This window comes from Diachasmimorpha longicaudata, chromosome 1, assembly GCF_034640455.1.
Source record: "Diachasmimorpha longicaudata isolate KC_UGA_2023 chromosome 1, iyDiaLong2, whole genome shotgun sequence".
Taxonomy (NCBI): Eukaryota; Metazoa; Arthropoda; class Insecta; order Hymenoptera; family Braconidae; genus Diachasmimorpha; species Diachasmimorpha longicaudata.
Window position 1 is genome coordinate 5,788,006 of NC_087225.1, and position 25,832 is coordinate 5,813,837.

General features: G+C 38.5%; 1 protein-coding gene across 3 annotated transcripts in view; it reads right to left on the reverse strand.

The window, feature by feature from the left end:
- LOC135163694 (sonic hedgehog protein) overlaps positions 1 to 25,832 on the reverse strand; it is a 60,906-nt gene that overhangs the window by 3,283 nt on the left and 31,791 nt on the right. For all 3 annotated transcript variants that reach the window (XM_064123388.1, XM_064123397.1, XM_064123405.1), the window contains one exon: positions 2,351 to 2,612. In XM_064123388.1, coding sequence (XP_063979458.1) covers positions 2,351 to 2,612 — 262 coding nt within the window. The remainder of the gene's footprint in view (positions 1 to 2,350; positions 2,613 to 25,832) is intronic.

The window sequence follows — 25,832 nt, forward strand, 5'->3', positions numbered from 1 at the left end:
CCACAAAAAATCATCTTCAATTTCGCCAAAGATTGAATACACCAAAATCAGATTATTCTCATTTTCTGTTACATTTTAATTGACATGGAAAAAAGTTCTCAGTAATAATTACGGAAGGTAAGTTGGTTCGTTAGGGACACTTTACTGTGAATGATCATTGATAATTGTTTCTTTATATTTTCTTAATGTTTCCCTGTGATGCCAAATGAAAATGATTTATGGGAAAATTATCTAACAGCAAAAGTCGCTGCTCTCAAAGAATTTTCCGGTAAAAAATGAAAATTTTCAACGCTAAATTAACCGTGAATAATTCATAATGTTATGAGATTATCGAGGGTAGTGCTAGACGGTTTCTGTTGTCGATGAAGCAGAGAACTGCGCGATCTTGGATGGAAAAAACAGTCAGTGATTCCGCAACCAGCGATCCTCAATTTGAAAAATAAATTGAGTGCTTTTCTCAATAAACTTTTTACCGCCAATATTGTGTTATCAATGACTTTATCTATCAAGTGCACTTAGATATATTGACAATTACGAATGAATGTAATTGGATGTGACGCTTCTCTTGTCAAATTTACTTGTTTAATTTTCTAGTTCAATAATATTGATTGAATAGTATGCAAAATATTTATTAAAAAATTCGCAATAGTATATTCTCTTCGATTTATGATTATTAGTTCTTTGCGAATTCTTTCAAAAGTGGGTGTAGAAAAATATCTCCAGAAACATTTTTTAGCAGAAAAGTGAAGAAATGATAAACGTCTATAATATTTTTTTCCCTGCACGAAGAGAAATTCTTTAGAAAAATTCTAGTGCCAGCAGTGAAAAAATTCCAATACGTCGACTATGAAAAATTCTAGTGCTGTTAAGGTAAAATTACTACGAATTTCTAATAAAATTTCCGGGGTTTTCTGTGAAGATTGCATATAAGAGTGAGAAAAATTCATGTACTACTCAATAAAAATTTCAGTGTCGGTGTTGGAATTTTTTTCTACGGTCACTTTGTGCCCTTTTTCTCATACCAGTGCTAGAATTTCTCTGGAGAATGTCTCTCACTGTATCGATCGATTTTGAAGTAATTTGCAAGAAAAATCCTAAAGTGCCTATCGGCATATCTTTGGCACCAATAATGGTAACGGAAACAGTCAAAAGATCTCTTTTGCAGCCCATGAAATTCTAAAAAAAATTCTTATGATATTTCAAAGTGTGTTGGGAAAAATAATCCATAAAATGATTCTGGATTTATCTCATTTTTCCTGTAAAACAGATCTTCGATAACTCCCGCCGGAAATTAAATTTCTTATCACCCATTATATTTTATCCTCCTCGCTCACAAAGTATTAAACGCCAAAAAAATTTAAATAGCAAGCGTCAATATAATTTCAATTGCTCGATAAAAAAACGAGAAATACGATCGTTTAAATTCTACGACGTCGTTACTCAAGGCTCCCTGAGCAACAGTGGCCCAGCGTTTATACCACTGAATTATCGACGAATTAACAGAATGTAATAAGAATTTATAAGACATCTTGAGTTGCCGACGTTTTGACTCCTCTCATATCATCATTCTTATTTTTTTTTCTTTTTATCTTCAACCGTCTCATCCGTTAAACGTTCACTTCAAACATTTTACGCGACGTTTCCCCTGCCTTCTTCTGCCTTCCGCTTTCCACTAAATCAGAGATTTAATGCTTCGGAGCCGGGGTAACACGAGTTTTGAAGTTCGAACCGAGACATTGATGTGTAGATTTTTTTTCACCTTTATAACGTTATTTTCAAATTTATTTCAACGTAAACAGGAGACCGAGGTAGATAATTTTTGGTGAAAATTTTATTTTATGGAAAATGGAATTTCTCATATTTTTTGTCACCTTTCGATTGACGGTGTTGATCAATCACTTCAGAAATTTCATCATCAAGTTTGTTGTTATTGTTTCATTACGGGACCTCATGGATTCCGTTTTTTGAACGCTTCTCGCTCGAAATTGTTTATACCAACAAGCTCATAGGGTAATACTACACTCATATACTACAATTGAAAAAAGAGACAAGCTAATATAAGTGACATAACTATTTTTTATGAAAAAATGTGCTCTATGAAAATCAATCGAAAATAGTGTCTTACAAGAAGTGAAAATTAGTCCATTTCGATACGATTGTGGGAAACTGTCTTTGGGCTTGTGGCAGGTTTTTATAATGAGCAAAAGGCCAGCTTTAAAATCGCCCCTGTCCCACAAATATCGAACACTATTTTGCAGTGCAATGCGTGCTGGTACGGTGATGCGTAAAATGTCACTTTACCCCCAGTACGTTGGAAAAAAAAATGTTAAAAGCAATTGGCAGTACTGACCTGATTTAACAGAACAATGAATGTGCGACCTGGACTCATAATAGACCCAGTCGAAGCCAGCTTCAACAGCGAGCCTAGCCAGCATTCCATACTTGGAGCGATCCCGATCGCTGGTGGTAACATCCACAGCTCTTCCCTCATAATGCAGCGAGTCAGTGGCATGTTTTCCCTCCTCATCCCACCCCTCAGTCACCCTCAGCTTCACCCCAGGCCACTGATTCATCACGGATATCGCCAGTGTATTGAGTTTTTCTTTACACCTCTGCAAACAAGAAAAACATCCAATAAATTGATTTTTATTTTCCTCAACATTTTTACATCATTCCTGAAACTAAAAATTTTATTTCCACATGTTTATTTTCATACCCCCGTAATTCTTATCTCGGTGAGGGTAGATAAGAGAAACGCTCGAATCTCAGGTAACTCCACCTTTCAAGAAAGAAGCTAGCCTCTGGAAAAATAAACGCTTGTTTTGACCGCTCAGTGATGGACACCAGGAGAGACGAAAATAAAAGGTAAAGACCTCCTTGAAAAAGGCCGGCCCGTGGCAAATCAAGGGGCAAACAAGAGTATAAATACAAGAAAGAGGAGAAAAAATATATATGAAGGACAGGCTTTTACTTGGCCTAATGCCGAAACATCCAAATATTTTTTCAAACCCCTGAATCTTTTACCTGCTTCAACGACAACTTTTACCCAATGAATGCAAGAAGGGAATAACTGAGGATAGAAAATCAGAACATGAGTCGTAGATTTTTCTGGCCGAGGCCCAGGGGGCTAATCCGTAGGCGCGAGAAGCTAAAGTGAACAAAAACCCCTTGACTTTTGCCGCAAAAAATCTCTTTCAAAGTCACTTTACTATTTTTTTTTCTTTTTCCAAACTTCCGCTTGAGCTTTTACAGTTGATAAATCGTCAATACTATTTTTAAACTTATTGACGGTTGGTTGAACCATTTGGTTCATTGTACACCCTCCCTACATGCTTTAAGCTCCATGTGGGCCCATCAGAAACATGCAAATTCATGGCAATGAAAAATATCGAGTCAAATGGGAAAATATTACGAGTTTTTTGTCCGAGGGATAAACTGATTCGTAACTGCAACAAGTCAAAGTCAGGAAAAAACCCTTAACATTTGCCGTCAAAATCTCTTTCAAAATTTCGTAGCCATTTTTAATCACTTCTTAGTGTACCACAATCTTCCCTTGTTCCTTGACTGTCGATAAATCGTTGATAAATTAATTTTTCAACTTGATTCTTGATTTAACTAAAAACCCCAAGTTTTTCCATCTGACACTGCAGCCCTTTTTGGTTTATTTCTTATTTTTTCAAAATTTCTCTTCGAAAACCGACAATTGCTGAGGCATCAATACTTACTGATGTTGGGTTGAACCATTTGGTTCATTGTAAGCCCCCACACTCCCCATAAGGCCACAAATGTGGGACCAGCGGAAATATGCGAATTCATTACAATGAAAAAGAATTGAAAAAAAATTGAATAAAATGGGAAAAATCAGGTGACAATGAAAATAAAAAAGTCAACGGGGAATTGAGGGATAAAATGGCCACAAAAACGTCAGTTATTAGGTCCCCGTCCCTGAGGGCCTCAAAAGAGAAGCGGGTGAATGGAAGAAGTCCTGCGGTGTAACGATTAGCTTCTACCACATTGCGAAGATACACTGGTGTCATCTGACAATACAGGGGACACGGGGAAATTCAAAAGTGTCATCTCAGTGAGAATACCCACACTAATTCTTGTTGAGTGTGCGATACGTTTTCAACGTTGGGTATTTATAGGATAATGGTTGTGCATTGGATCAACGTCTTTTGGATTATCGTGTGGGCGAGGATATGTGTCATACAATGAATATCAACTGACGACAATTTTATGTTTCTCATTTTGGTGCTTGAATTAATGGTTTCTTTTTGTAAGAATGTGATCATTCTTTATAAAATTTTAAAAAGGAGATGATCATTTTTCAGTCAACTTTTTATTGCAATAAAGTTTATGAATGTACATTTTTTATTTATGAAAAATGTTTGGGTGTATTTTTTTATGTTTTCGGCCTTATTCTATTTAAAAGTGACAAATACTATTAAAATTTTAATTAAAAAATTTTAATTAACACTTCAAACGAATATTAAAGTTTCCCAAATTATAAATTCGTAATTTTTCTTGAAATTATGGATTAATTCCCTCTGATTATTTGCGAGTTCAAAATTTCCCTCGAATGTTACCAGCACTCAGTGCCTCTCTGTCAAGAAAAAAACCTGATGATGCAAGTATTAACCCGAAAATTTATGTGAGAATAAAAAATTCATCGTCGAAATATCCAATATGGCTGGCATACACATAATACAGATTGGAGGTCAGAGGAGTCCAGGCACCGCGAGACTCCGAACGAGGAGATAAAAGGCCATAGTACGTTCGTAAAAGAAAAAAGAATAAGAAGAAAATATATATAAAATAAAATAAAGGTAAGAATGGCCGACTGTGTACGAGAGGAAGAGAAGAGATATCCGACGACCACAACTGTTTTCAGACGGGTGGGGAACACATGCAATATACCGGTGCCCGATGGGGTTCCATGTTAGCACAGCAGGCGATCAGAAACGAAAAAAAGGCCCCTCCCAAAAGTTTACATCTATTTACAAACATTTTGCCGGTAAGGGAGATTCTCATTTCATATTTACAGGACCCACTGTGTGAGGATAAAAGATATTTCGGTCAAAAGTCAGAGAAATGTGGAGAACATGATTTTTCAAACTATTCATAATCGATTACATCTGAAGTCCATCCGTCTCACCTCCTCCATAACTATTACCCTATTGATGTTCTCAAAAAAAAATTTCCATCCAAAAAATCGCTCTGCAAACCAAAATTCATTTTTTTCAAATAAAAAAAGGAAATTCATCTGATAAAAAACGAGAGACATTAGAGGCGCGAGGAGTCCCATCTGGTCCACGTACAAGGCCCACCTTGGTCCCGGGTAACCTCAAAGGAAGCGCCGAAAATGTGGGGATGCTCGGGGTCCCTGGAGGTGGCGCCAGGGTAATGTTTTTTTTTTTTCTCCACCATTTCTTTTGTACCTTTTATTTCTTCTCATCCCGTTGTGGAGGGCGGGCGAGCGCCATTGCAAAAGACAATGGAAACACGTACTAAAGTCGACGAGCGGATTTTACCTTGTCCACCTCCTCGTAAGTCACTTGACAAGAAGGTATGGAGGACAGGGTAAGAACCAATGGGCAAAAGTGTGGTTATGGGTATTTAAAGGAGAGAAGATAGAGGAGATATATTCATGAGAGATATCCCGTAGGGGAGTCCCGTCGCAGCGGCCAGATACTCTCACACACAACCTACAGCAGTTGTACGTGGGAATGGCATTTTATTTCACTTTGAGTACGGAATATATAGGTGTATTGGAAGGCTCAACATTCTTCACAAGTCGTTCGTCTTCTTTCTTTCAATAATTTGATTTTTTTGTTTCCCCCCTGATTCTCTATCCTTCATTTTCAGCTTTTTTTACCCCATAACTTATGCTGTTTTTTTTTTTTAGTGCTCTTTACCGCCTTCAATCGCACCGGAGAGTCTCCGGGGAAGATCAGGGGCTATAAAGTCTACGGCTAATTACAACGTGTCAATCATGCACGTACGTATCGCACGAACTCATGACGCCTACTCATATGCCATATCGATGCTGTATAACCGTGCATTATGGATCGGAACGGAGGGGGCCTTATGAAGAGTGGTAATGTATGGAGGATGGAACCCTACTTACTTTCTCGCCTGCACGTTCGCCATTTTTCATCATTCCCTGGTTACTTTCTTTCTGCAATTTGCCACATTCAATTACATCCAATGTTGCTTGTGCGCCCGGCTAAAATCGGTATTGAGTGGTAAATATCCGTGAGGCCCAGCAATCAGGATATTCTCGGCTTCATTTCTCAATCTTTTTTTCTACCTTTTGCGGAAATTATTGAGAGAATGAGATGCAAGGAAATCAGTGATAAATTCGCGCCTTAGGGATCAATATTTGAGACAGTTATCATTGAATTTGAATCAAGTCCCTGAATCATTAAATCTAATAATAATGCACTTATGACATTCCCAAAACCTCAATTTGGGACATACGAACACTTCAAAGCGTGAGACCTCTCACCACTTCTCCCACGAAACATTTGCATCTCGAGAAATAATGAAAAACGATAAAGCCCTGAAATAATATTTTTCGGGCCTTACAATCTCCTCTGATTAATCACGAAATTCCCTACCCGAGGGCACGTAGGTCATTACCGTGAAGATGGGAATTAGATGTGAAGTTGCCTTCCTCTAATTGAAAATAAGAGAAAGAAAAAAAAATGGAAGAGAAGGCCCAATATAACCATAAAGAGCGACCAAAGTATCCGCGAAAGGGGGTTGGGTTTAAGGCCCTGTGGGTCCATGCTTTTATAAGATGGTGATGCCAGTGGGCAAGCGCGAGCTGGGTCTCATCCTCTTTCCATGGGGCCCTCACCGCAGTGCCGAGCCATCTCACCACGGGTTATAACCATGCGAGGGCTCCGCCCCCACTTCTCTTCCCTCCGCGTATGGGTCCCACTGACTCGGGCCTTACCCCCACTCCCTCAATATCTCTCATATCGTTCTCACAGTTGATTTTTCCCTTTTTTTTTTTCGTCTGTCTTTTCGCTCTTCCATCGAATTGAGAAACCGTGGAGGACTCGACATTCTTTTTCCCCATCTACATCCACTCTCTCTTTTCCTTCATTCACCCTTTACGCTCAGCTGATCGTCCCCACCCTCCCCCCTTCCTTCTAGCCACTCAACCCCCTCCCCATCCCCACCCATACTATCACCCTTCTGTTGATTCATTCAGAAAAGTTCCTCCTCAGCAGTTCGCTTTTTTCTTCTTTTCAATGGACACAAAAAAAAAAAAAAATTATGAAAAACAATCATGAATACATTAATTCGTTAACGTGATTATTTATACGAATGGAGATACTCGTTTTTGTGTCAGAGATGACGCGGCAACAATGCATGGCTTTCAGTTGTTGCTTGACTACATTCGTGTATTTGAGTGTTTGCCAAGCTCTCTCCATTTGGAGGTTCTTCTTCCCTCTCGTTGGAATGGAACGTTAGCGCAATGTTAAGTACACGAGGGAATGACGAGTGTGACCTATCTCACGACTTTTCGGTTATTCAACATTGTAAATGGGATTTTTGAGAGCGATCACATTTTATTGAATTTTTTTGTTCCTTTAATGCGAGTGTGAGTGGTGAATTTCGAATGAAGAAAGGGATTTTCGAGAGAAGAGTGAGGCCCATTTGTCGCGTTTTATGGAATTAATTAGTTGATAAGTTTTGAATAATGTTGCCTATAATAGTTAACACTTTTGGGTCTTATAGGGCATCGTTGGAGATAGGATGGGGCCTGATCTGTGGGGTAAATTCAAGTTTCTGTGCAATAGCGTTCGTCGAGTCGACTATCGGGAAGGAATGAAAATTGAAAAAAATGTTATTTTGTAAATATGGCGCTGACGCCCCCTCGTGGTCTCGCGAATGAATCACAGTGACCGGAACGATAAATCATCCGCTAGGGCGCGCATAATACTCGCGACTAGGAGATTTATCGTTGGGTTCATGTTAGGTGCTCACTCACCCCCACTCCATTATGAGAACAAGAAGCATTGGCAAAAAAAAAAGCTAAAAATAAAGAATTTAACAACGAAAACAGTTGGATTCGATTTTTCACTTTTGAAATGTCAACCATGGCAGCATATAATCACGATGACGAGACATATTTCCTGGAAAGAGCTAAAAAGGTGTCTCGATATTGTCTCGGGTTACATCCTTATTACCCCCTCGATTTCATCAAATGAAAAATATCGGACACGACGTGTGGGTAACCCAGCCAATCCTCTTTTGTCCGGTGGGAACGGATTAACCTATAAAAGACACAACAAATTCTCTTTTTTTTCTTCTTCTCCACTTGTTCACTCCTTTTTTTTTCATTTTGGGGATTTTGTTGTGTCCTGTGTTGAGTGTTGTTTGACTCCTAAATTTGTGTGCAACCGATGATGATGATGAGGAATGGAGAAGGAGGAGAGGGTGAAACCCGGGTGATGACGTCCCGTCGACTCCAATCGTATGATGGCTCGTTGCCCTTGGGGCCTTGTGGCTGAGAGTGTGCAAAGGAAGATGAGTCTGTGAGCGTGTGAGAAATTATTCCTCAAGGACGATTGCTGGGAATCGATACACCTGTGAATCATTTTGCGAATGGAATTAACATTTTCGAAATAAATCCCGATCAATTGTTTCAAATTTCAAGGCTGCAAAATTGTTCGCATCTCACCCTCCGGTTTTTGCCGACAATTTGGTTGGAATTTTTCAAAATTTTTTTCCTTTCTTCTCGCGAGACACTGGTGGGAAACAATTCGTACTTTGGTTAGATTTTTTTTTGCTCCTCTTAATGCTCAGAAATCGGAGAATTGAAGGATAATTTTCAAAGGGAAAAAATAATGATACCGGGACGAAGAGGAAGGCAGTATCGTATTCCAAATCGGCCTTCAGAATCTCCGGGATCGGGTTATTAGGATCCAAAATGAATGTAAATCTCCTTAACACGATCCCCTGAGCAAAACACGGCTACCCCGTCGGGGTAGACATCCACTATCGGCATATAACTTCCCTTGGTCCCCTAGTTTTTCTTTTTTCTCTCTCCTCCTGTTCAAAGTGTGGTCAGATTAGGCTGAATCTTTGCACACAATCCACCCACGTTCGTCTTTTCCTTCTCACTCGCTGTCTCCTCGTCGCGCTCCTGCACGGGTTTTTTTCCCCCCCAGCTTCTTTCAGAAGGTTTGAGAGATTGAAACCGGGAGGATCAGTCCGGAGATTTTTATCGGGAGAGGTTTTTTTTTTCCTTCTTTCTTCAACCAGGCGATGCAGTTAAAACGAGACATGATGGAGTGTTTTTAAAATGACCCAAAACATGGATTTAATAGACATATTTTTCAACATGTGAGACACTGACATTTTTTTGACTGCTAGAAAAACATTGACGAGCTCTTTTTGAAATAGTTGTGACATCCTCCCATTCTATACTGTCAACGAACGTACAAAAACCGTAAAAAATGTATTTTCAAATTTTCGGTATCATACTAGAATTGCAGATCCACATATCGCAAAAATAGAAAATTCAAATTTTAACGATTACCATACCTCCAATTAGAAGCAAAAAAAAATCAAAAACTTTGTTAATTCCCTCTCTCCGTATTTTTACAGACGTCCACGTGAAATTAATCTTACAAATTAGCATCACGAGTGTTTTTAATTTTCTCACGTGTGAAAAAAGAATGTTTCAAAGTAAATCAATCAGTCCTGAACAGCCGGGACTTCAGTTCTCCACCGACTACGCTAATTAGCACTAATTGACCGAGACGAGTGCCGGTGGAAGGCGAATGGCCCGACTCACTCCCTCGGAAGGTCGAAAAATCAGTTCGAACTCACCTTCCCATTATAATTACATTGTTTTATCACTTCAACAGACTTCCGATTAAAATATTATCAATAAACACCTGGAGCCAGTCTATTGATTAATGCGAATACATCTTTTGATCACGTGCAGACGCTGCAGAAATTACAGTCGCGTAATGAAAATCGTCGATTAAAGTATCACCTCGCGTCGTGAGTATCAATTCACAATTCATGATGACGCAATCGTAATTACGTCTCGTATTTTACTCTCTCCTTTTGGTTTATCGAATTTCTACGTCTTATCATGCCGACTGTAGTATCAATTACCAAGTGACTGTAATTTTTTTTGCTCCGATATTGGAAGCATTAAGGTATGTTTTCGAAGTGAAGAGAGGGGAGTGACGTTTTGTTATTATATTGGGGCACGTACCAAGATTATTGAGGCTATTCACCTTTTTTTTGTTCGAAGACTTTTATTCGAAGAAATAACAATCATTATTTAGACACACACACAGCAATTAATATAAAAAAAAATTCTAGAATTAATTAATTGCGAAGAAAAACTGTCGAACGATTACTCAAATAGTATAAATTTTCCGACGCATGTGGGGGTTGAAAAAAGAGTCGCGGGGGAGTTTTATAATCAAGAGACTCAAGAAATCAGTGCTCATCAGAGCCCACGCACACACAAAACAATCAACCGAGAGCATATATGTACATTTGCTTTATTCATTCAATTATTCATAACTCGGATAGTGTTTTTTTCTTATATCCATGGATGAACAAAAAAGCTGCAAAAAAGTTATTGAACACAGTAAGTAATAGTGGAACGCACTCCATATTTAGTACTTTTTCTTCATAATGTCCGTAAAATGAAGTTTACGAACGTGAAACTTTACGGTTATGAAGAAAAATTATGTTTGTTACACGGCTGAAGACATTTTCTGACTCATGGGATAGCATTCCTCGACTTTGCGTAGATTTGCAACCCCCACACTCATCACTCGAGTATTTTCCCCGACCGCAACGATGGGGTTTACGTTTATGTAGAGGATGAAGACATGTGAGTAAATAGACACCACCGTAGTAGTCCTGGATAAGATTTGTAATAGCAGTTTTCAAGTTTTTCAATGTCAAGCAAAAAATCATGAGGTGCAGTACAAACAAAATTTTTCCTGCCTTATGACGAAATAGTATATTTCGGCACGAGTGCTGAAAAGTCGTTTTTTCCATCGTAATATCATATAATTTGCTTTTGGCTCGACTTATAACTCTCCCATGAGCCAAAAACTCATTTTCACACGAGTACCGAACGATTTTTTCATCCCAATCTGTGGAAAAGGACCTGTTCCGGTCATGATAAACATCCTGAACCTTCAAAACGTCTGACGAACATCTCGAATCTTCAAAATACAAATTACACTTTCAGTATTTCAATTAAATATATCTTCAAATATACAAGAAGAGTCTATACTGCACAGTACCATGCAATTCTCAATGACTCATCTCCGAATCTTATCGTCCAATCAACGCGACATTCTCGAAGCAAAATGTAGGAGGAAAAACTCTTCATTCCACTCCTATCTAGCAATCAGTGATTCCCAGATGGAATAATTTCTCGTAACCGTCAACAACAACCGCAATCATTTTATCACAATCAGAGACCCTCAGAGCCGCTCTTACGCAATATCCTTATCATGAAAATTTTGAAAACTCCCCGGCTCCATCAGAGAACAAAAAAAAATCAAGCCACTGATTTGTCCGGGAGGATAAAGAACCGGTGTACCGAGAGGGCATTGAAACAAAAAAAAAATGTACAAGACGAATAAAAGGTAAAAGGAGATGAGTCGATAACCTCTGGACTTTCCTCCTATGGTTGTTTGTTCCCGGGGATACCCAACCGTGGGTACCTCATTATTAATCTTCCTCGATATCGTGAATGAGAATAGTCTTTACGGTGTTTTGGGTTCAACCGAGAAAAACAAAAAAATAATAATAAAGGGACGAGGGGGACAACAGGGAAAGAACAAAACGAATGAACCTGAAAATTCATTTTATTTTCTTTGGACAAGTTTCTTGTGTTATCGTCTTTGGTAGCACGTTTGAAAATGAAATAAAATGAGGAGCTGTAGAAAATTGAGGGGAAAAATAACTACCGAGAATGAGAGAAAAACGTATTTGTTAGATAAGTAAACGATGGAGAATGGACTATGGCGAAGAGGCATTGGTTGGGCAAAGTGTTTAAGAGCGTTATCTTCGTTGGCTATTAGTCTTTCTTGGTGTGTGGGCCCACCTCTCTTGCTCAGTTTGAATTTTTGCTTCAAGGGTTAAGTTAAGTAGCTGAACCCTATCTCACCTCACCATCTACCCCCGTGCTGGATGCGTTGACCAGTGACCCCGAAGGGGGGGAGGGAGAGGAATGAATGGTTTTGAATAAAAATTATCTGGACAGGGGGCATTGAAATTCCATTTTGAATTGTTCACTGGATCGATTTATTTTGATGGCTCATTTTTTTTTCCCCTTCGTGAGTTATTGCTCGCTCATTTTACGGATCGGATGGGTCAATTTCCTGGGGCTGGTCGAGATGCAGTTGACAAATCGATTCGTCAAGCGGTTCTTTCTCGAGGGGTTCATTCATGACGATGTGTTCATTCAGGGGGACAAATTACGGTGATTAATTAAGTCGAGTGGATGATGTGGGGAGTGAATGGGGTTGAAGTGGTATTCATTCAGGGTTTGTTTGACGGATATGTGTCAAGTGTGGAGTAACTCCGTATGTGTGGATCTAGCGTGAGATTTGCTGCTTGAAAATAAGTAGAAAAAACGATTAGGGCAGACCCAGATATTTATCTTGGTCGTGAAGAGCCCTCGCTTCATTTATCCAAATGTCAATAACCTACGTCTATCAATTCAGTCAATAAGTTTATGTGATCGTGAAACGGAGAATTATTTATTCCCGAGTGTCGTGAGATAAGTGCAAGCAATAAATATTCCTATCAGTTCGGGAAATTTTATCGCATGAAAGAGTAATTTTTGCATTCAATGTATTCTTTTACGAGTGGAGAGTAAAATATCCTTTACATACTGATTTTTTTTCATTCACGTCGACTTTGCCCCACGATTGTTTTTCTGTATAATACACAATAAAACAAATGTCTGAATAAAATTAAAATGCATTGGAATTTCAGGTGAACAAGTGCCTGAGTGTTTTAATTCATCTTTATTTTTTTATATTTCTATATTTTTATTTTATCCAGACGTTTGTAGTGTCCAAAAATGTCTACAGAAGGTCTATATAACATTCAGCCATTTGTTTTTGCTGTCTACAAATTACAACGATTTACTAGGTAACATTTACCCATTTTTTTTTCTCATTCGTGCAGGTGTATTTTGAGAGACAGAGAATCGCGGTAAAATACGAAAGTGTGATTCACACAGAATAATTTGTCGCTGTAAATATGGACCTTAGGAATTAATCGATGGAGTAAATAAAAAGATAACGGTATAATTCACATGTGTACAATGACAGGCTGAGGGAAGCCCACGATGTTCTCCTGGTGGCGCATTGCGCGCCTTGAGCAGTTGAATGTTGAAGAATCGTTATATTCGTCATCATCGCGTTACGATCCTCGTAAGATTTTACAAGCGGTCGTATAACAGTTCCCCCTGGCTTTATTGTTGCCGTCCTGTGTCTTGCCCCACGGCGAAAAACTATGAACACAAATGTCCTGCAACGTGTGTGCCCGAACGGGTAAAAATTCCCTCATTCTCCTTCTTACTTCTACATATTATTTCTATACTTCTTTCTCACTCATTGGGCGGAGAGGGGGGGAGGGGAGCTTTTTGAGTTATCATAATTTCTCAACTCTTTCTCATTTTACATGGCACCAAAGTGTCATTTACCACCAAATTGTCGCGTAAATTCAGCTCTGGTTAACCTCGGGCATACACCATTACGGTGAGAATAAATGGAAAAGATGTTATTATCTGTTATTGAAAACAAATTGATCTTTTATTTTATGCGCTTTGGGGAAAGATAAAATGCTCAAAATTGAATGGAGTCGGGTGGGAAATGTCTGAGAAATTCTTGACGCTTCTTTGAGATGAAATCACTGGGAATTATTGAATTCTGCGAAATATATAAATAGTAACATTGAAATACATTTTTTTCTTCGTTCTATTATGTATTGCTGGTGGTCACGTTAAATATTTATGGCATAATTAATTTTGCAATATACTAAAATATATTAATAGTTTTTTCTGCTCCGAAAAAATTTGACTTGGGAATGAAAATTTCATATTCCAGAATGTCAAAGAAAAATGTTGAATTATTCCTATGGGATTCGCGGAGAGAAAAATTTTCCTGGAAAAGTCTGTCAGATATCACTGTGCAGAAGGTGAAATTAGAATTAATGAATCGGTGTAAGAAGAGGAATGGAATTTTTTGAGGGCAAAATCACTAGAAGAAAAATCTTTCAATATATGTAGAGCCCAATATCCGGCATGTTGCAGTTCCCTGTGAAAAATGTGAAAATTTCCCCTTAAAAAATCATTCGCTATGTTCAGCCACAGGGACTTCAACAGAATGTCAACGTCAAAGGAAACGAGGGGCGATAAAAATCTGAAGAAGTCGAGAAAAATGTTGGAAAATTCAACGAAGAAGAAGAAAAGACAGGAAAAACATATCTGTGCCAAGCGATTATCCACAGGTCCCCAAATTATCCACGCTTCAATCCTCCCCCAATTCCATTCCAAAACGTCTGTTTCTATTTTTCTCCGATTGAAAAAAAAAAAGCAAGAAGAATTTCCATTGACGCCCCGAAAAATCGCAGAGAGCGTGTAATCAACGTCCGTGAATTTTTCAATACTTCCGACAAAAAAATAAAGGAAGAGTATTTTGAAAACTGTCGATTAGTTGCGCAGCTTGCTCCGTACCGATTTTCAAGCTTCCAAGCTGTTTTTGTTGTGCCGACTTAACAGTTGGGGGTCAGTAGTGGACGCCGTAAACATGCGAAAGCCCGTGTTTGAGGACAGCAGAGAGAATAAAAAGAGCCTAGTCTCGGTCCCCCTTGCCACCATTGCCCCAGTATACATTTTCGGAAGTTGAAACGGAAGGAAGGACGGAAGGAAGAGTGGAACGAAAAACCCTTGTCCAAGTAGTTCACGCTCAGTGGAGGGCCGATTACGTGGCTCGTTGTTGTTCTCGATTGTTTTTGCCGTGTCAAATTGTCAGGTCCTCCTTTCTTTTCTTATACATTTTTTTTCCTCCCCTCACTATGATTTAGGAGCGCCCTTGAAGACCCCCAAACGACTTCCGTGGCACAACCAAAAGCCGAACAATTTCTGACCTCGGTAACTATTCTATCTTCGGCAGGCCAAAGACACCCGAAACGGAAGCCCACAAGTGCCTTCGAAATTTACATCTAAAGGTTTCGCGTGAAAGTTGACCTGAATTTTTCGCCTCTTGTTGAAGGTAACTCGGGCTCTCAATTGATTTTTCGGTTAGTTGTTACGGAAAATAGAACTGTGGTTTCATGAAGTGGCGGAGAGAATTTTTTCTCTACGTGGAAGGGAAAATCAAAGCCATTCAAATCATTTCAAAGGACTCCATCCGCCCAGAAAAATATCTTTTTCTAATATCGTTCAGAAATCCTCGGAAAAATTTTCCAAAGATGATTCCGGCCCGATTTTTCAGGGCCCAAAAAGATGGTCAGATGACAAAAAAATTTAATTTCATCCCGAAGTGGGAATTGCAATGGCACAATTATCAACAACTTCTCTGCAACATTTTTCAAGGTTATCAGGTGGAATTACGGCCTTATCTGGATGAATTCCATGTCAGTTTCATTTTCAAACGTCGAAGAGACGACTAAAAAAAATGATTTAATGGTAGTATTTGAATTTTTCTCAACCATTCAGAGGTATCAACTTCATTCCCCCACCCCTCCTCATAATTGATCCAAATGATAATGTGAAAACATGCTGTTGAATTTTTTCAATCTGTCGAAACTCGTTTCGCAGTGAAAAAAATTTCCCAAGACATATAGGATGATCGCTTCCGGTTGATCGACAAGGATTACGCCAATACACTGTTATTCTCACTCCTCGTAACGATAACCAGTCGTTAATGTTCGATTAAAACAGCAGGCTAAACATCCCCACTGGCATAAGACGAAACAATCTCGTTTTTCCCCGGCATGATCGTATGTATAACCCATGCACGGTAGCATGCACCGATTAAAATAAACAAGGCCCAAGCGGTGTCCACTTTCCATCGACTATTCAAGAAAGCCTCAACACTTGTGCCACAGCATTAAACAACTCTCCATTCACTTATTTTGTTTATTTTCGTCGGGTCGAGACGATGTTTACACTGATCAACCTAATAACCGTTAACATATTTTAATGAACGTTATTAAATCCACAAACAAATTTGCGAGAGTGATAACACTGGAGAAATGTTGATTAACAGTTTAGATAAACGTCAAGTTATTAAATTAATGGGTAACTTTAATGCAACGAAATTTATTGAGAGAGGTGATTTACTAGTTTCGATGTACTATTTGTTTTACCCACTAATTTTATACTATCAATTTGCAAATATTATCGTAAGGAAATTCGATAAACGAAAGACTGTAATTCGATACGAGCGAGGGCCGAATTACATGAGATTATCATTTCCGTTTCACATTTGTAGAAAAATATTTTTACGAAAGTCGTGGTAAATGTTTTACAAGTGCATTTCCCCCAGGAATAACCGTAAAACAGAATTTCGTCTTTTTATTGTATAAAAAATCGTTTGTAAATGGTCTATCGGTTATTCGGTGTCTGCCGATTGCTCTGGTTACTCTACTTCCCCTGAGGCTCGATATTTTAATGCTAAAAATACTGATGACTCGTCGGTCCCAGGAGTAAATGAACAGACCAAGTCCCAACTTCGCACCTCACCTCGAGAATCCCTCGATCTCACTCCATCCACCAAAATTTTTATTCTCTCATTCTTGTTTCACATCCATCGCACCGCAGTCTTATGTACGTGTTTGCCCGCCTCGTTAACGCCCCGCGCGGTCCGCTACAGTACTTCTAACCTAACTTTTTTTTATTTTTCCTTCACGTGTATATAATACAAGAATCCCTCCTTCATCTTGACTCGCTTGCATTATCTTTTTTCACTTCTCTCTTCAAGGCGTCGAGAACGTTGAGCTTTGCATTACGAGTGGAAATAATCTCTGGTTTACAGCCAGTTCACACGAGAGGTTAGGATCTAACGAGGCCCTCTCTAGCGCTGAGGTACAATTCCATTTTAATGGAGTATCATAATGAAACTTTTCTTGCTGCTGTCAGATTAACTTTCAAATTAACTAAAAACAAATAACACTATTGACAAAATTCTAGTCAAATAAAACTGATTTGAAATTACCTCAATTTCATTTTATTTGTCCGGATTACATTATTATTATATCTTATGAAGTCGTTCTTTCCGATAACTGACCAGTACTTTATTATTATTCAGTCAACTGTTACCGAATTTATGCGAAACGTTCCGTAATTGTTATCTGAATTATCCTATAAAAAATAACAACAGAATCGCCATGGAAATTTTCCTAGTCACTTTCGTAATTTCTATTGGATTTTTCTCTTCGTAGAATTTTCATTTTCTCTCACTCCCCCCCGCTCTTTCCCAGTCGTCACAATTTAATTGCTGCTACGCAGCAATTAAACAACAAGAGAAAGATTAAACAATGCATAAAAATACTATTCGAGAGCCTCTTTTTCTTCTGAATTTTTATTTTCCCCAAAAAGGACGCGTATTTAAACTGCTGCCGTAAGAAAACCATTAGCAGCCGCCATAGCAGGGACAAGAAGTTAAATTAATTACGCCTGGTTTGCTGGTAAATTCCATCAATACTTTGTGACGACCATTGTTATTTAACATTTTTTTTTTACTACACTGACCGATACTTTTTGACATACCTATCTGTCCCCACTGGTAGTCATTCCCCCCCTTTCTGGCATCACGGGCATTCCCCGGCGTCCACTCAACGTTCGACGCTTTAAATTAGGAACGACAAATAAGAAAAACTTAAATGATTTCATCTTTTTTACAATGAAATCCCTCGGTCTCATCCCCCTTGTCACTGACCGCTCGTGAATTCCGTTCAGTATAGCTGTACCGCGAAAAATAACGTTGGTTTTTAGAAACAAACCTGACGAGACGAGTAGCCATTTTGTACACATTTGATTTAAAACTCGATACCTGTCGTCCTTTCTTTTTGTTATGGTACAGAAGAAATGATGGAGATCATATGTTTGAAGGAGGCGATGGTTGGGTTACCGCCCCATTAATTACACATCTTTCACCCTTTGTCCATCCCATAGGGACTCGTGTTCAGCCACTCACAATTCACCATGTCTTGATAAAAAGTAGAATCAACCCTCCTTTATTCTGCCATCGTTCCTACCTCCCCATCAATTACGAAATTTTTGAACGAAAGTGGAATTTATTGGGAGTTGAGCGAGATAATTGCACTTCAATTATCGATTATTAGAGTAATTAATGTACAAGAAGAACTGTTTTTCGAAAATTTTGGAACTGAAGCGAGGAAAGAGCGCATTGTTCGTTAAATTGAAACTCTATAAGTACATTTATCTCTGCGTCAAGTTTTTGAGTAATAACTCCGAATCTAAGAGAAATAGCGAAATTTTCGTTATAACATTTATTGTAGTACTCAATTTTCTTAACAAAAAAGGTAATAATAAAAATTTTTCTATCTCCCTCAGATACCGCGATATTCATCAAAAATCGGTGCGCAGTCAGATGCGACGTATCTTATTTTAGCACTTCGTTACTGATTATGTCCACATGAACTTGCTTAATGATTACATGATTTATGGGGTATTTTTTCTCATTCTAACTTTGTTGTTTACAGCATAACCTCGACGCTAATTACTCCCGCACCGAGAGCCGTCCAAAAACTCAATAGAAGGAAGAAGAAGGTCTGTTCAATCATCCATTGTTACCATCCCCGCATCACCAATTAGGAACATCACCAGAAGCCGTTAATCACCAATAGCTCCTAACTCCTTCTCTTTAAAAGTGACCGGAAAAACATAAAAAAAGCTCAAAGCTTCTATTCTTGAATTATTAATAGTCACGAACGGGGTTGTTATATTTCACCCTCTCCCGGCGTATTCCAATACGAGTGCGCAAAAGTGACATTGGGCTTGTGAGAGGGTTGCAGGACTCGTCCCACGAGTATCGGATCGCATTTTCAATCGCAATCCGTGGGAAATCCTCTCGAAATACGCACACATGTCATGCCGCCATTGCTCGAAAGTCCCATCGGACGAATCTCGAATCGAGTGTCGAATAAATATTCTCGATGAGGAGGATAAAGCCTCACTTTGCAAACGGGCCGTGAAATTGTGTATCGGGAGTTGCGTTAAATAATTAAGGAATGACTTGTTTTTGCAGCGATGAGAAATCATGGGGGTGGTAAATGTTTATGGCACAAATTGTACAATTTACGTGGAGACTCGCCCTTTTGATTTTTTGTGCACAGGCTAAATCTCCGGAATGCGCGTCAAACCCTAAAATAATACAAAATAACCCAGTCATAACGTGAAAATGCGTGTGTCCATCCCCAGAAGATGTTAAATCAGAGAAAAACTTGAAGAGAGTGAAACACTAAGAGTGAAAAAAAATACAACTAAAATTACTAAAAAATAAAAGAAATAAGGACGGAATAAAAAGGAGGATGAAAAGAATGAAGGTAAAGCCGCAAGAAGAGCCGTAATACTCGCGGCGAATAAGGCGGAGGAGGTACGGAAAATAAGAAACAACCTCAACTTGCCGTGAAAGGCTTATATAGCGTCATATCTATACATCTGGAAGGCTTCGAGCTATATAACAACTTGTACCCCTCCTCTCCCTCATTCCTCACCAACTCCCTTTTATTGTTTTTTTTCCCTTTAAATCCTCTCGTTTCTCAAGCTCCTGACCATGGTATGGCGCCCTAACCTCCATTGTACATACGCCCCGAACTTCGAGAATCGATCCTCAAGTACAAACCTCTTGTAAGCCATTGTTTCCATCCTATGGAAATTAATTGAATTTATTTGAATAAGAGTACGATGGAATCGCTTGTGCATTTTAATGCTCAAGACATGCGTTTTTCGTTCAAACGCTCTTCTTCTTCTTCTTCTTCTTTGTTTTCTCAGATGCCATGTCATACGGAAGTCATACATTATCGATCGACTCGTGCCCTCAGACCAATCGATAGTCAATTCATTTTACATTGACGTTTGGGTAAATTCCTCACATTTTCCTGGTCTCATTCGGCTCTATAAAATGTGTTAATACATTTTAATGGAAATTGTGGTACGCGAACATAACGAAGGAAATGTATGTCAAAGACAGAGTAATTGAGTATTCGGTAAATTGCAAATTCTAAAATAGCTCCTGAACAAAATCATCGACACTGGGTTTTTAGATCGTAATGTCTGTTTCGATAGATTTATCCAATTAATTTTACAGAATTTTTTCCACAATAATTTTCCCAGTATTTTTTTCTTACTTTTTTTAAATGTGCGACAACATCAATAAATTGGGGGATTGTGTCAAAGTCCTCCAATAGAAAAGTTACAAAAATTAATGATATTGGTAAATTTAGATCAGACCAAAAGGTGCTATCATTTCCAGTGCGATCTACCCCAAAAAAGGCAAATCGAATTTTCATTAGTTGAATTGAAAAATTAACATTTTCAATCCCATATTAAAATCTCTGAGTTTTTAAAAATAAAATGACTTCAAGTAAATATTTGAATGAAAAAAATTTTGATTGTTTCGGAGTTGTTTCAGACGTGCTGGCATTATATGGATTCTAATTTTTATTCGGCAGTAATGTACATGGTTTTCAGCATGAAAAATAAGATGCTGCCTTCCATTGCAACAATGCACAATGGAATGCCAAGCCATCATGAATTATACAGTTATTTATTTATCAAACTTTTAGATTCACCGCTCGCGTATTTAAATCATTTTTCTCCCTGTTCCTTGTCTTGTTCGTTGGCTGGATAACATGAGGATTATATGGAGTGTCTTGGTATGTTTTTCTGGTACCACTGGGTAATACTGGAGGACACATTGTTTTTTGTTTGTACATCCTTTTGTTTTGTTTGTTTGGTTTGAGGACATTATTCATGAGGGTGAGGTTATGGTTGAAAACAAAATGGAATGTAATTGTGTCACAATATTGTTTAGCAGTTGTTCACGTTTGAAGATGATTTGTGGTGAATGACAATGGAGAAGCGAACGAGACCATTGTAATTGTCCTGACCCCGGCGGCATATCGGTCCGTTGAATTTAGGACAATGACGAGAATATACGAAACGTTGGGCTTTTTCAGGTTATTGGAGGTAAGTTTTTTTTTTTTTTTTTTTTTGGAACTGTATATTCTAGACTAGAACCCATGAATTATTGGTGTTTGCTCGCGGTAGAGGGACAGAAGGGAAGAAAGTTACTTCGGGGCAAATATTGCTATTGCTGGTTGATATCTGAAGGGGGCGATGGGGAGAGGTCTACTGGCGCTTGACGTTCCTTTCCCACGTCGGTCATTGTCGACCTCAAACCCCAATGGTCATCGGATCCTCTGTCGAAGGAAGGAAGTGGTCGCAGAGATCACTTTACAAGACAGCCCATACATGGGTTTAAAACCACATATTTAGACAGTTTTTTATATCGAGTTTTGACTTTTTTTCTTTGGTTATTTAGGCTTCGATGAAGTGGACAGGATGCTGAATCATTTGCATGACTTCATCGAAGTTGATTTTTTCATTGAAATCGTACGGGGGATGATGCATTCGTGCGATTTCAATTGGAAATAATTTTTATTTTTGTCGGGGTGAACGATAGAGGGATTGCATTTACCTCATTCAATTAACAGAAATTAACTCTTTCTGTGTCAAAATAAATATATTGAAAATTTTAATGCAGTAATAGCTTCAATTATGTGAAATCGCCATCGAATATTTTACACTGTTGGAGACTTGGCCTAAAATTTCTGTGCAATTATTCCCTCTAAATAAATTGAAACCAAATTAACCGAATATTAATGGAAATTCGGCATCGAATCTTTATGTTGCCATTAAAAATTTTAATGAACTGACATTGTACTGCAAATAAATTTGACAATGATTGAATTGACATATTTTTGGAATTGAACCGCATAAATGAGTTCCAAAAATAAAATTCTGATTCAAACCCTTGCAATTATCTCCAATATACCTTCACCCAAGATAAATGTATACTGCCAAACAGTTTAAGTTTCTCTTGGCATAAACTTCATCGATTAAACTTCAGAATAAATTACGCTACTTGGGTTTCAAAAGGGAAGTTGAATGTATCGAAGAATTCACTCGAACGTTTCTTTTTAAAAAAAACGACCGCAAACGCCTGTGTAACGAGACGGTAGTATGAGTTTTTGTAATATATGCGACAAACGAGAAAGCCCAAGACAAAGATACGATGTAAAATAAATGAACGAGAGAGTGAATGAGAAAGGGACCTAGAACGTTCCACGATGGTGGTTACATTTTGACCCCTTTGACCCCATGCGCACTTCTCACCATGCATTATGGCGTTGACTCTCGGCCCTCGGCCCTTTCCTTCATCCGTTTCCCAGTGCGTTACCCGCGTTGTAAACAAGGGGGAGAGGGAAAAACTGTTGCTCTCAGACCAACATATTGAATTCCATGGATATATTTTCACTTGGGGTAGCGTAGTGAGAAATTAAATATTCATAACCTTGAAAATTTATTTCAAATTGGCGAAGAAAGTGCATGAGTCTAGTAGAAAACTCCAAATTCAGTGAATGCATGTTGAGAAAGACCGAAAAAGCCAAAAAATTTTATTTCGATGATGCAAGAACGGCCATTTTGTGGGATCAATGCTACGAGTCCTGAGACGCATGAAATTTAAATTTAGGGCGAGGGTGGAACGTTGTATTTTACTTTACGGCACAAGGATATAAATATAAATTTTACTGAAATAATTAAAGGCTCGTGAAAAACAAGCACATGACATCTTCGGAGTCAATTAAATAGAAATATAAAATAAGAACATAAATCAAAGATTGATTTTATCATGTGAACCCTAAAGTTAAATGTCGGAGTAGATTTAAATTTATATCAAGGTGAGTTGTTTCTTTATGTTAAAGACCACGATGAGAGAAAATGTTCATAAAGTCAGAAATAAATTGAAAATCAATAAGAAAACTAATCTTTGTTGAGCGAACGTCAAAAGCCTGACAAAAAGTTCCTGAAATCATCCGAATGATTGAAATATTCGAAAACCTCCAAAAAATCCCAGATAATTTCACTACAATGTTGAACGGCCATTTTGTCATGCAAACGCCAGCGGCAAAAAACCGCGGGAGATTTAAATTCATCGCAACCCTGGGACTGGAATTTCTTAACCATCATCCGGTGGAATGTCTGTGTGGGTAAAAGACACAAACCAATGAAGCGAAAGGAAACAAAAACCTGAACCAATAGGAGTAAAAAAAATTTTTTAAAAAAGCGAGGAGAATGAGATGGGGCAGAGAGGGAGGGGCGCAGATGACTAGTTTGGCTCCTAACGCGGTGTAAAACCGTTTTTGCCCTAAAAACTCGAGCGTCCATCCCCCTTCAATCCGCGGGACGACCTTAATTAGCGTCGGCAACGCGGCACTGTGCAAAAGGTAAGAGTCCAAAGACCCTCTCTCACTAGAGACAAAAGGGGAGGCTAAGGTGATCCAAACTATATTGCCACTCGTTTTCAGGATACCTGGATACAAATATATTTTGACGAGTGGATATCCTTCAAGATATCATTAACCTTTGCCCACTCAACAAACAAAATTTTCTGTCCCTTTCCCTTCCACATTTATCCATTTATTTTTGCATCATTTTACGATGTGTTGAATGTATTTACTTGAAGGCAATTGATTAAAAAATATTCTCTGAAAAATCCACATGAGAAAAGTCAATGAATAATTTTTTTGCGTAACATTTTTTATTTATTTAAATAACCCCATGACATTTAAGGACTGAAACAGAGTTTATTCCATACTATTTAATTTATTTCATAAAAATTTCAACGCAACACTTCTGAGCTTGAATGTCTTCACCTTAATGATGATTGTCCCCATCAAGTAAATGCTCATAGAAAGAAAATAAATTTCAACGCAAAAATTGACTCACACAGTTTTAAAAGTTTCTGTGACTAAAACTGAATCAAACAAGAAAAAAATCACATAGATCATCTGAAATCCCACCGAATTGATTAATTCCCCCCAAGTGAATAACTTCCTCTCAACTTTTTTTTCTCCCTCTCCATAATTATTATGACACATTTATTCCCACTCAAAATGCTAGAGATAACCGATGAAAATCGTAATTCGATTAATCATAATGTTTAAGTACCCTCGGAATAATAGGATTAAGAATAAAAATGCGTGAAGACATAAAACCTCCCAAGCAACAGTGCGATGTAACAGAAAAAAAAAATGAGACTCCAGCGAGAGGGAGAGAGAGATGGGAAAGAAATGAGAAAAAGAAAATTTTGAAGATGGTCCCGCGGAGGCGATCTTACACGGGGATATCCCCGGATCGTGTGGAGTACAGAGAAGGGAGCCCCAACAGCGTTAATCCCGCGCTCATTAGTAACACGCCACGGACAGCCGACCATAAGCAACATCGACGTTCAACTTGGCTTCCCTTCTCATCTCGTTTTCAGTATAACCTCCCCCTCATTCCTCCCCGCCCTCCGCCACCCTTTTCATACACTGTGATTCGCGTTAGCCTTCGAACGCCTCCGTTTTGCACTTTAACAAGCACGCGATTGATTCTTTTGTGCACCATTTTTACCCACTTTTATTCGGTTAGCTTGAGAAGTTATAAATTGGATTGGTTTTGCTTCGGGCTTTGGCTGCCTTAATGAGCATAATTTGAGATTAAATTGGTTTCTATAATTAGAAATGAGGGCTTTTATGGGAATTTTTTCTTCTACCTTTTATCTCATTGAGAATGCGCACAGAGAACAAAAAGTTTGTGAAAAATTACCGTCCAAGTAAAGTAATCAGCTTGTAGATAATTATTTGAGCATCTGTATCACTCAGGTGAAATACCACTAACTGACGCATTTAATTCTACGAATTAGTGAGTTGCATAGATACGAAAATTTCAATTTATTTGCATCTCCAACCAAGAGATAACCATTCAATGCCAATTAATGGAAATTTAAAGAGAAATAATAATGATAATAATAATTGGACGCGTTTAGCGGAGTTGGCCTCATTTCTACGAAAACTCGTTTCTATCGACTTTTCCGGAAAACCGTGAATGTCCGATAACAGAATCGTTCGAAATTTCAGTGAACCCCTCAAAGAAGAATTTCAAGAAATTATCGAGGAAGTGCCAGCCAACAATAAACAATAATTCATAAAAAATAACAATGATATTTCATCATATCATTACCGAACCTGCAGCCACTGATATGAACTACCCACTGAAACGACTTCTCTCCCCACAACTCCAATTCCTATTATAAAACATTAACGACAATTTTAATTGCAATAGGCCCCATTATCTATCCATAAAGAACCCCATAAAGTAGTACCAGTAAACATAACATTCATCCTCCATTACTCGAAGATCTTCTATAAATACCGTATCTTCTCCACGCCATACGTAACCATTCCGTCGAACAGATTTGTCTTTCACAAGCTGATACGCTTCATCATCAATTTGATCTAGGTTAGTACGAAACATTTCCGCAAGTCTCACCCTCCCCCCGTAATTGTCTAGAAGTGTCTTGCTCTCCCGCTTCATCGGCCCGTGTCACATATCGCACGCGAGGAAACTCGATAGTAGCACGTGGCGCCAAGTGACGAAGGAGTCCTCTGCGACCTCGCGACGAGGTGAAAAAAGAAACATTTGAAAAGAATGGGACAAGATTTCTTCAGGGAAGAGG